The 12,263-nt window shown below is 46.8% G+C and overlaps 1 protein-coding gene across 1 annotated transcript in view; it reads left to right on the top strand.

Moving 5' to 3' along the window:
• Nucleotides 1–10,025, top strand: part of GLRX3 (glutaredoxin 3) — a 31,308-nt gene extending 21,283 nt beyond the window's left edge. Inside the window, exons 7-11 of the mRNA XM_043475721.1 lie at nt 933–990; nt 2,610–2,662; nt 4,913–4,952; nt 5,060–5,152; nt 9,765–10,025. Of these exons, the coding sequence (XP_043331656.1) occupies nt 933–990; nt 2,610–2,662; nt 4,913–4,952; nt 5,060–5,152; nt 9,765–9,815 (295 nt within the window). The 3' untranslated portion in view covers nt 9,816–10,025. The remainder of the gene's footprint in view (nt 1–932; nt 991–2,609; nt 2,663–4,912; nt 4,953–5,059; nt 5,153–9,764) is intronic.
• The last annotated feature ends 2,238 nt before the right edge of the window (nt 10,026–12,263 follow it).

Raw genomic sequence — 12,263 nt, 5'->3', positions numbered from 1 at the left:
CAGAAGATGACTGGCTAGAATTATATAGAAAGTAATAGTCAGTACATTTTGAGTCATAATTTAAAGGGCTCCTGGAAAGCGCAGTGTCGGAGCCCAAGTTCCTGGCCTTGGCCACGTCTCTGTGGTGGGACAGATGGACCTGTTTCGGTTCCCTGGATCCCAGTAGTTGGGGCTCCAGGTGAGTGAGAGGGGGCTTCTGAAAATTGGCTTCCGAAGCACCATGTGATAGTGTGTGTGACGCAGCTTTGTGCTTGATTTGTCTACTTCATTTGTGAGACCTTTTTTCTCGGAGGAGATTTGGAGCCGTGAGTGCTCCAGAGCACGTGGAAGGAGGAGAACACGGTGCGGTGACCACTGTGGGGCCCCTGGTGCTGATGTGGGTGGGTCCTGAGATCTGCTGTGGACGCCAGGGTGTGTGCAGATGGTCGGCGTTCTGGACAGCAAGCTAGATCAGGTTTGAAAGATGGTATAAAGTTGAGAGGAGAGCATTAGACTTCAGCAAGTGAGGCTGAGCGCGTCTCCCCCCAGGTGGGACCTTGTGGGCGTGAAGAGTGTGGGGCTGTGCTGGCCTCATGGTGGGAAAGGACACACGTGTCTAGTTCAGGAAATTCCAGGCGGGCTCAGTCTGTATGTCCCTTATTGAGCAATTCCTTACTGAGTTGGTTATTATTTTTTTAGTTCTGTGAGTTGATGGGCTTAAATTTGCAATTTGAAGGCACATTTGTTGCCTTAAAAAGCCATATTGTGTTTTACAGTGGCTTAGGGAGACAGTGAAATAAAGGGAAATGTCAGTGCATTTGCTTATTTAATACACTCAGTGCTGTGAACTCTCATCCTGCCGTCCCTCAAATGTGCACGGTACCCGTGAAGCGGAGCAAAAGTGGTGTTTAATAATTGAGCTGAGCCCTTTCATATCAATTTTCTCTCTTCAGGCTCAAAGTACTGACAAATAAAGCTTCTGTGATGCTCTTTATGAAAGGAAACAAACAGGTAAAGAACTCAAAAATGGTTTTATTTGTAATTTCTTTTGATGTTAACATCTGCAACAAGGGGACACTTAAATCTTTTTTTCCTAGCTTTAGCTAATGAAGCTATAGTGGTAGCAGGAAGTTATCCAGGCCTTAATTGGTGCTTATGGAGATCAAACAAAGTAATCTACATTTTCCTTGACTTTATCATCAGCATCTCAGCGGGGTGTATTTCTTGCTGCTGCCAAACTTTGTCAGCGGATGTGGTCAGCACTGCCAGCACTGGACGGGTTCCGTTCGCTGCTGTCTACTCCCAGAGCCTGCACTTCGGGGCCGGGAACCTCACAGTTCTTGGTTTCCAGCTCTGGACCATGGTCTAAAGTGCTGGCGATGGAGAAAGATGCAGGGCTGCATCTAGGGGGCTCAGAACTTGTTTGATGAATGAGTGGAACGGTTTGACAGTGTTTATTTGTGATTGGGTGGTTCTTGTCGCTCCCATGGATGAAAGTTGTGTTGATTGTGCATCATTCTGAATACCAAGTTTGATAGCTCTCCCCCACTGATAAGTTGATCAAAACCATCTAACCTGTGTATTTGAATTAGATTGGTGATCTCTAGAAGCCAGCCTCTGTTACCTTCCTTTGTTCTAACCAGGTGCTGAGGTGGGCAGGGCTGGGCAGAGGACAGTAGAACTCTGGAAGGCTGGGCGGAGGCGGTCACGACACTGCCGTTCCATCTGCCTCACCTGTCCAGTGGGGTGTGTTGGGCAAGCCACTCGCCCCAGAGCTTCAGTGTCCCCTCTAGTGTATGCACAGGGTCATTCTGGGAGATTTATATAAGTAGTACAGCTTATATAACTAGTAAACATAGCTGTTACAGTGAAGTAACAGTAACTAGGAAGATGTGGTGATACACACTTTACCAGATTGGGGTCACTAGATTAGGACCTAGATTCCTTGACTGCTTCACTGTATTTATTAAAACAAAGTAGAGGAAGTTAATAATTCCCAGTCACCTTTTTTTTTTTTTTTTTCTTTTCCTTGGCGGTTATTTAAAGCAGATTTTTATATTTTGTTCCTGGAAGCCCAGGAAGTAATCATGAATTCTGGGAATGGAATTGTGAGTGCTGGTAAGATGTTTACATGGTGCCAAGTCTTCTCTATAGGACTGGGATTTGGGATCCTCTGGCATGAAAAAAACTGTTAGACTTTTCTATAACCTCAGAAAAGTTTGGTACTCCATAATGTAAACATATGTTTAAAAAGTGGGAGTAGGAAAAGGATGATCCCAACCACTGCAGAAAGGAGGTGTTGCGGCTGTGGGTCTGCGTAAAGTAGAGCAGAGGCAGCAGGGTTTGACTCAGGCGGTTTTTGATCACGAGGTGACAGTGTCAGAACACAGTCATCTTCAGTGCTGACAAGCCCAAGTCAGGCTGGGGGCTGCGCGTCTGGGGTGACGTCTGGATGGGTCCTTCTTGAAGGGGCAGGTTTCATCTTTCCGTTGGCTCTGGTACGAGGAGGCCCTGGGAGCTGGCCGTCTTCTGCAGTGCCGTCCCCTGGACAGAGCCTCAGACAGGGCTGTGCTTGTGGGCTGTGTGGGCATGCGGTATACCCTAAAGTTTGTGTTTTTTCCTAAATGTAGGAAGCTAAGTGTGGCTTCAGCAGACAGATTTTGGAAATACTAAATAGTACTGGGTAAGTAAATCTTGTTTTCAGAGGGTGTATTTAAGAAGTTCTAACTTTTCAATTCTGACACTGATTCTTCTTAGTTGTTACATCTGTTCATGTATTTTTATGTTTATTTTTGCTGTAGCGTTTTGTGAATGCTTTAACTTAGATCACAGTAGAATTTTTTTGACCAATGTCAACCTATTGGTAACATAAAGGAGGTATTTTGGCAGCCATTGAAATAACATTTGTCTACTTTCCCAGAGGAAAATTAACTGAGTTCTTAGCATGCATAAAGATATTTTAGGGAAAGTGTATTATAGGTTTTTAATTTTCTTTAAAAAAAAAATTCTAGTTTCCAAATAGTTTGTGAAACAGGAAGCACAAGAAGATCCGTTATCTGGATCCATTATCTGGATCTGTTATGTAGCAAATTAGATTGTGGTGCTCATGCTTTTGATCTCAGCGATGAAGCTGCCAGGTAAGAAAACTGAAATTGTGGTCAAACCACTTATTTAGAGATACTTAACTCATGTTCTGTGTTGTCCAGTGTTTTTGCTTATTTTTCTTCCTTATTACTTCTCAACTGCCTCTTTTCAGTATTGTAAGGATTCCAACTGTAGCTTTAGATAGACTCGCCAACCCTATGACTTGACAGGGAAAGTCACCTTTGAAGTGTGTGGGCCTTCTTGGGCTGGGTGGAGTAACAGCCCCAAAGGCAGCTTTGGGGGTAAAAGAGGAACAGTCGCTCTATTCAGGTGACTGTGACACTTCGCAGAGGAGAGTCTGGCTGCTGCTGTCCTCTGGCCTCCAGCTGCCCCGTCCTCACCCCGCCCTGGGCTGCAGGAGAGGCTGGCTCTCCTCTGGTCACGTCCTTCCCTTTGCCACATCTCCCATGAGTCACCCTCAGGCCACCTGTCCTTAGCATCGGCCAGTGCCCTGGGGTTCTGAGACCAGGATGGGACAGTTCTGGGCCCATTACAGCCTAAGTATTTGGTGGAAAGTCTCCATCACTTACTTTCTGTCCCGTATCTGTCTAAGCTGGATTGGATTGGATTGGATTGGATTGAAAGCACCGGTTCCCCCAGAGCAGGGAGCTTCTTTGGGACAGAGTACCCTCCCGACTCCAGGCTGGCTGAACACCTCCCAGGGTCTGTTAACGTGGAAGACTGTGATCCTGCTGGAGCTGTTGGAATATGGGGGGGGGGTGCTTTTAGCGCTCTATTCCTTTCCTCCATCCTTGCTCTTGTCTGTTCCTTCCATAGGAAAGACACCTGTGCCCTGAGGAGCTGAGCACCCAGTGTGCATTGGGGTGTGGGAGGCGCCCTTTACAGGGAACTTGAGGAGGTGTACTGGCAGCCGTGACTCAGTATACCTGTGTACCTGTCGGCCCCGCACTTCTTAGATCCCTTATATCAGTGGGCAGTTCCAGAGCTCAGTATTTTTATAATACTGTGTCAATTAGGAGATCTGCCTCTTTAGTTCAACTTGAAGGGAGGCTTACACTGTGTGGTTCTGTTTTTCTTTTTTTAATCTTTTTTGCTCTTCTTCCAAACATTACTTTCTTGATGCTTGTTGATTTATCCTGTCAAGTTCTTTTTTTGACTCCTTCTTGCATTATGGACCATTTTCTTTGGAACTTGTGTATTAAGTAAACAGGATTTCCCTATGAAAATGGCTTTGGTTTTATGGAAAACAAAATTCTTTTTTTCATATGTGGCATTTTCTTTGGCCAGGTTTTGAAATTGCACATATACTCACAGTCTTCCTGCAGGGATCCAGTCACACATGCTTACTAATTCCTTGACCACCTTGTAATGAAATCCTCTTGAGTAGATGTGGTTGAATTTTCACTCATTTATACCAGTAGCGTTCACTACACGGCATAAAGCCACAACCCTTTCACTGGTTGTATGCATCGTGGAAATAGCATGTGTGTTCTAAAGTAAGTCATGCTCTGTGGAAGGCTCATTTCCAGAGGGCGAGCTGGTGGGGGTGTGTCCCCCAGCTGGTGAACTCCCAGCCTCCATCCCTGGGCGCTGCAGGGCTGTTTCATCCTCCTAAAGTGCAGAAAATCCAGAAAAATTTGTATCTTGGGATGACTTATTCTGTCAAGTACAAGACAGATAAAGAAGTAAAATAATTTCTGTTTTCCCCCAAATTTTGTTAGCAACAAAACAGTTTTACTTTTCTTGACTGTTTTTGAAACACCAAATACAGTTTATAATTTTTGTCTAAAACTGTATTTCTTGTTAAAATGTTTTCTCCTTTTTGTAGGATTGAATATGAGACATTTGATATATTGGAAGATGAAGAAGTAAGTTCTGTGTTTTAGGTTTTGTCTTTTGTCTTAGTTTTAACCATTAGGATTGTCATTTATTCTAATCTGATAGGATGATTTCAGGGTTCCTGTTGTTTCCGTAGGTTCGGCAAGGATTAAAAGCTTACTCCAATTGGCCAACGTACCCTCAGCTGTATGTGAAGGGGGAGCTTGTCGGAGGACTGGACATTGTTAAGGTGAGGTCAGGAATCACTGGGAGCCTGGAGGAATGAAAGCCTGAGCGTGTATGAAAACTGTCGTTTCACTGGACTTGTCCTTGGTGTCCTTTTCTGGCCTTGTGTCTGACCGCTCCAGCCCAGAGCTACCATCTCTCCGCCAAGAATATATTGTCTCTTACCTCTCACCTGAGCCAGTCAGAATCAGCCCCTCACTGTATGGCCTCTCCTACCCACTAGGTCCTTTGCTCTGGCTCTGAGGAGCTGCCAGCTAGGGCCCGCAGAGAGACTCGGCGCTCAGAGCAGCTCTGGGTGTGGCCAGGCTCCAACCCTGATTCACTCGCACTGTACTGTTCTTCCATGTTTTAGCTTCTTTCCCCACTGTCTGTAGTTTGAATTTCCTTGCATAGTCTGTATCTGTATCCTTCAGGCTCCTCTTGTCTGTGAATCTTAGGTTTTTTCAGTCAGAAATGATTGCTTTACATCTGCTTCTGAAGTTCTCCTGTGCTGTTACATTTATATTGCTATAATTATATTACTTTCTGGTGTCATTTCAGTTGCCTTACTCACATGCCCTCCGTGATGGAGTAAAGAGTGCTGGGCTGAGGGCCGGGGCCTGGGCGCAGTGCTGGCCTGGCCCTGCTAGCTGTGCCACGGAGGCCTGAGGACCTCGGGGCTGGGTGAGGTCGTCTCCAGGTCCCCCGCTGGTCCTCAGATGCTGGGAAGCGGGAGGCCTCTGTCAGGCTGTCAGTGCATTTCAAGGACTCTGTTTCTTCTGCGTGTTTGATGATGGATTTTCTAGTTGGACTGGCTTTCAGTTCAGTTGCTTGGTTGTGTCTGACTCTTAGCGACCCCATGGACTGTAGCACACCATGCTTCCTGTCCTCAGAGCTTGCTCAAACTCATGTCCATCGAGTCGATGATGCCATCCAACCATCTCATCCTCTGTCGTCCTCTTCTCCTCCCGCCTTCAATCTTTCCCAGCATCAGGGTCTTTTCCAAGGGGTCAGTTCTTTGCATCAGGTGGCCAAAGTATTGCAGTTTCAGCTTCAGCATCAGTCCTTCCAATGAATATTCAGGACTGATTTCCTGTAAGATTGATTGGTTTGATCTCCTTGCAGTCCAAGGGACTCTAAAGGATCTTCTGTAACAACACAGTTCAAAAGCATCAATTCTTTGGCACTCAGCTATCTTTATAGTCCAACTGTCATATCCATACACAACAACTGGAAAAACCATAGCTTTGAGTAGATGGATCTTTGTCGGCAAAGTAATGTCTCTGCTTTTTAGTATGCTGTCTATGTTGGTCATAGCTTTTCTTCCAGGGAGCAAAGCATCTTTTAATTTCATGACTGTAGTCACTATCCGCAAAATGATTTTGGAGCCCAAGAAAAGAAAATCTGTCACTGTTTCCATTGTTTCTCCATCTGTTTGCCATGAAGTGATGGGACTGGATGCCATGAACTTAGTTTTCTGAATGTTGAGTTTTAAGCCAGCCTTTTCACTCTCCTCTTTCACTTTCATCAAGAGGCTCTTTAGTTCCTCTTCACTGTCTGCCATATGGGTGGTGTTATCTGCATATCATCTGCATTCTTCCTGAAATCTTGATTCCAGCTTGTGCTTCATCAGCCCGGAATTTTTCATGATGTACTCTGCATATAAGTTAAATAAGCAGGGTGACAATATACAGCCTTGAGAAGTACTCCTTTCTCAATTTTGAACCAGTCCATTTTTCTATGTCTGGTTCTAACTGTTGCTTCTTGACCTGCATACAGATTTCTCAGGAGGCAGGTCAGGTGGTCTGGTATTCCCATCTGTTGATGAATTTCCCATAGTTTATTGTAATCTACACAAAGACTTTATGTAATCAATAAAGCAGAAGTAGATGTTTTTCTGGAATTCTCTTGCTTTTTCTATGACCCAACGGATGTTGGCAATTTGATCTCTGATTCCTCTTCCTTTTCTACATCCAGCTTGAACATCTGGAAGTTCATGGTTCATGTATTATTGAAGCCTGGCTTGGAGCATTTTGAGCATTACTTTACTAGCGTGTGAGACGAGTGCAATTGTGCAGTAGTTTGAGCATTCTTTGGCATTGCCTTTCTTTGGGATTGGAATGAAAACTGACCTTTTCCAGTCCTGTGGCCACTGCAGAGTTTTTCAAATTTCCTGGCATATTGAGTGCAGCACTTTCACAGCAGCATCTTTTAGGATTTGAAATAGCTTAACTGGAATTCCATCACATCCACTAGCTTTGTTTGTTGTGATGCTTCCTAAGGTCCACTTGACTTCACATTCTAGGATGTTTGGCTCTAGGTGAGTGATCACACCATCGTGGTTATGTGAATCATTAAGATCTTTTTTGTACAGTTCTTCTGTGTATTCTTGCCACCTCTTCTTAATATCTTTTGCTTCTGTTAGATACTGGCTTTAAGTAAATTCTAAGTGAATTTTAAACAGACATGACTTTGTAGGATTTCAAATCCAGAACCTAGGGCCCCCCACCTGGTAGCACCCATGTGTCTGGAGCTCTCCTCAGCAGCCCAGGACAGCAGGGGGCAGCTGCAGCTTTCCCACCCTCGAAGCCCCCCTGGAGCCCGGCCCCGGCACCGCAGCGTGGGGGATGGTGGCAGTGTGGGCGGGGGGCCTGGGCGGCAGTGAAGGCGCGGCTGCAGGGGTGCAGCCTCCATGGAGGCGGTGAGCGGGGCTGCCCGGGCTCAGGCCCTCCTCGGCCTTGCCAGCTGGGGGGTGTTATCTGAGGTCAGGTCCTTGATGTTTTAAGTGGAAAGCAAGTAGTAAGTGCTGCTGCCTCAGGTTGTCTTATAACCTGCTGTCTGGTTGCTGATGCCTCTGTAAGTTTTTGACTTGATGCCGTCATCCCATGAAAGAGCTCTGGCCCAGCCCTGGGGGCCTTCAGCACGGAGTGCCGGCAGGTTTTCCAGGTCACAGGGCTGCGGTCCTGCGGTTTCGTTGCCCAGGTTTTGTCTCCTGCTGAGTTCCAGGTTTGATGTCACACTTGAGGAAGCCAGTGAATCATTTCCCCAGTAAACTCTCATTCCTGGAGGGAAGAAAACGTCTAACATAGTAGCTGTGAACAGCCCTGAGGCAGCAAAACTGGGTCTGCATTTGTTGTTCTGTATCTGTTTGTGTTTGTGTGAGACAGGCAGTGTTCAGAGCCCAGACACTCCCGAGCCTGTTCTTGTCTGAAGGTTTATGGCCTGTCCCTCAGCCACTGCAGCCCTGGGGGAGATGCAGACAAGATGTCTCTTTTCACTCTGAAGCTGAGCTGCGTGGGCAGCTTCTTTTAGGTGTGTAACAGTGTGTGTTACATGACTTCTTGTGTTCTCCTGCTAAGAACTTACACGTCTGGAAGTTTGTGATATTGGTAACAGTGTTCTGTGAGAAGATAACGGGTTTGATGTTATGTGCTGTGTTGGTCTCTTCTGGCAGAGGGCGGCGCTTCATCTTTATGTCATTTAAAGTCTTAGCTGTGTTGCTGACGGCTCACCCCTGGCTTCCTCAGCAGGAGCCGTGAGTGCTGGTTTGGTTGAATGGGTGATGAGTGAATGGATTATGTGGTGACTGAGCGACTGCCAGGCTGATGTCTGGATAAAAATGTTGATAGGTTAGTATGGATGCAGAGAGGTAACATCAGTGGCTCTGCAGCATTGCAGAGTTTGGGATGCAGAATCAGCTGAGAGTCAGGTGCTTCCCGTACGCCACTGCCTGTCACCCTCCCAGCAGGTGAGGAAACACAGGGAAGTTAGGGGAGTGGTGTGCCCCCTCCCGGCCAGGGAGCTGTTGGGTCCCGGTCCCACGTCAGGCCCGCCCACCCACCCACCCATCGAGCTGCGTGGCCGGCTGCCTCCAAGTCGTGTGCTCCGAGGTCGTGCATGGCTTCTTGATGTCGCCAGATGTCTGCTTGTTAAATGGGTATAAGATCCCAAGAACTGCCTGTCTGGGTTTAATCCAGAGAGAGTGCCAGTGGATTTTAGTGGTTTTATTGATTGATGTTCATGAAGCTTAAGAATAACCTGAAATGTCCTGTCAAATTGTTTATTTTAGACTAGAAAATCTTATTTATCCTCCACCGTCACATTTTAAACCTGATGGCTGTGTTCCAATTTTAGATCTGAAAGAGGAAGATAGGCACAAACCCTTTGTGAATACCTCAGCTTTTTAATGGTTTCCGGCCTTTGAGTTTACATACCAGTGCCTGGCTTTTCCAGGTTGCGTTGAAACCATGAAGCCTCTTTACTACCTGTAGGGCAGCAGGTGTCGTGTGCATTGTATCTGAGTAGACCTGATGTTTCTTCAGTCACTTAAAGTTCATTTTCCCTGTTAATTGCTATTGTTTAAATAGGAAGCTTCACTGTTTTGCTCCAGTTGCTGTTGTTTGCTAATGCTGAAAAATCTGTGGGTTTTCGAACATCTTTTAACTCTAATTTTGTAATGTGATGGTGTGCCAGTTTTTATGGCGGTGCCCTTAGTTTGAGTGTGCTGGGGGACTGGAGTTCGCATCCAGTGAGGTGTTTCTTTGGGTTCTCTGATAGAGATGCCATCTGCCATTGTATAGATGTTTTTATTTTCTATATATATGTTTGCATGATACTGTTTCCTTCTTTATTTTTAGGAACTGAAAGAAAATGGGGAGTTGCTGCCTATACTGAAAGGAGAAAATTAATGAACGTTAGACTTGGTGCCCACCCACTGCAGGAAGGCTTCCTCCAGCGAAGCAGTTCAGGATTTAGTCCTCAGAAACGGACTAGGAGGAGAAAATGCTCATCCCCAGTTACGCTTTGTGTATTTCACAAGGCTGTGCTAAATAACGTATGTGACCTTTTTTTCCCACCAAAACTAGAACGCAATAAACATCTTCAAGTTCAATTAAAAATAATTGTATAAAAAAGTGTGTCTTTATAGTGATGTTAGGCGTGTAGTTACTGTAACTACCCCACTTTTCATCTCTTTTTCATCATCTGTGGGCATCTTGCAGTTAAGAAATAGACAGTCTTCAGAGAGTGAGGAACTTGAGAATCTGAACCACACCAGCATTTAGAGCCACTCACAGACCAAACCAATGGCTCCCCTCACTGGCCGAAGATCTTTTTACAGCTCAGAAAATTGTGCTGCAGGCTTTTTTCTGAGCATCACTGAGCTGGGCCCTGGTGAAATGGCTGTGTCCGTGCTGGCGTCTGCAGATTTAGGAGCTGTGTCAGCCCCAGCAACGTAGTACCTGGGAGCCTTCTGGGAAGGGGACTTCTCAGCGGATTTCTTTCATAACTTGTCCAAGGACAGGCAGCCTGGCAGAGAGCAGGATGGTGGTGTTGGGTTGTGTTACGCATCACAACTTACTCTAATCTTTGCACTAAAAATACTGATTTAGTCCTTAAATAAGTTGAGAACATCCAGAAGTCCATGAACATTTCAGTAGTATTTTTGATTCTAACATACTGAATTTTGAATCTAACATACTGAAAAAACAGTTGCTCCTTTAGGTCTCTCTGCCAGGCATGTGTTAAACAGAAGGCTGAGTCCATTGCGATGTTCTCAGACTCTGTTGGTACCTGAGGCACATGTTATCCTCATGGACTTTTCCCTGCCTGTTGCGCTGGGTGGCTAAGGCTCCAGAAGGCTGGTGTTGGTCAGGAAAGGGGCGCAGCCGCTGCAGTTGGGGCAGGAGAGACGGGAGGATGCGCAGGCAGCTCCAGCACAGGGAAGCCTCCGCTCACCAGGGCGCTGGCACTTCCCACCTCTCATGCCACAGGCCGTCTCGCTGCCGTTCCGCGTGCAGAGAGGAGAGACGTGCCCGTGGGAGTTACACGTGGCCTTGCTTCCTGCCACGAGGACGACACGCCTCATGGTTCAGTGTCTTCTTGCCACTGTGTGTATTTAGATGCGGCTGTTTTGGGCATTAGTCTATGAACTACGTTTTTCCACTTTGAAAATAACTGTATAAGCAAAACCTCTAAAATGCAGATGGAGATGGATTTTGACTGAAATTTTATTAAGCCATCGGCTCCAGGGATGTGCGTGGCTCATGGAGGGGCCCTGATTTCCTTTATCCCAAACCGTCTAAACCCCACACCACTTTCGTGACTTCTGCACTCTCCGTGGGTGCTGTCTGCCCTGTTGGATTTTCTACTAAGTCAGGTTTTAACCTCACTGGATCCCAAGCAACAGTATCTGCTGTCACAGCAACATGAAAAGATCTTTTTTTTTTTCCTCTTGCATATTCAAATAAAATGCATAACTTTTAGCAAAAATTCTGCCCTCCAATTAGGGAGCTACCCTTCTGCTCAAGAGGTGTTACTCTGATAATGTAAGATGCCGCATGCGTTCTAGGACAGACTCCCTTCAGGGGACTCTTGGCGTGATGAAGAGCTCTGGCAGTATTGTCCTTGTTGAGCGTCCGGTTTGAGCTGGGAGAGTGTTTGGGGAGCTGTCCCTGTGCTGAACGTGAGGGTGACCTCTTAAGCCCTGCTAGTTGTTGGCTCCGTTGGTTCCAGGTATGTTGGAGTAACAGTGGACCAGATTTCCATCTTGCAGGTGTTTCCAGCGAGACGTCGGGAAGTCCTTGAGACCTTCGTGCAAACCGATAGCATTCCTTGCTGACTTTCTGGATGTATTTTAGGAGTAAGGCAGGTGAGTCCTGTGCCCAGGGGAACTTCACCTTCCATAGGTCGACCCCGATGAGATTTCCTAACAGTCGAGCCTGCCCTAGTCATCACCTTTTGTCAGAGTTGGTATCTTCTCTTTGGAGGCAAAGTAGTTCCTAGCATCCAAGAGACCTCAGTGGGGGAGGCGACAGGGTGTCATCCAGATGCTACCCGAGGCCGAACTCTGTTGGGAGCAGACTGCGGCTCAGTGCTGTGTGGGGGCTCTAGTGAGGTCAGGAACTTGGGGAGCAGTGTGCGTGTGGATAGCAAGGCTGAGCATCACTGCTGTCCGCCAGGGAGCACGGCCTCTGCACGGCTCCCTGTGCTTGAATTCACTTGGGAATTCAGGGAGGCCTGCTGGGCCGAGGGCTTGTGCTGGGCTGGGACCCAGGAGCAGCGGGTCACCGCGCGTGTGTGAGGCCGCTGGCAGCGCCTGCTGCCAGGACTTCGTCTCTGGGTCTCTGGACCCTGGG

This window comes from Cervus canadensis, chromosome 8 (genome assembly GCF_019320065.1).
Source record: "Cervus canadensis isolate Bull #8, Minnesota chromosome 8, ASM1932006v1, whole genome shotgun sequence".
In the NCBI taxonomy this organism is placed as follows: domain Eukaryota; kingdom Metazoa; phylum Chordata; class Mammalia; order Artiodactyla; family Cervidae; genus Cervus; species Cervus canadensis.
Note: the sequence above shows the minus strand (reverse complement) of the source record. Positions and strands in the feature narration are given on the sequence as shown.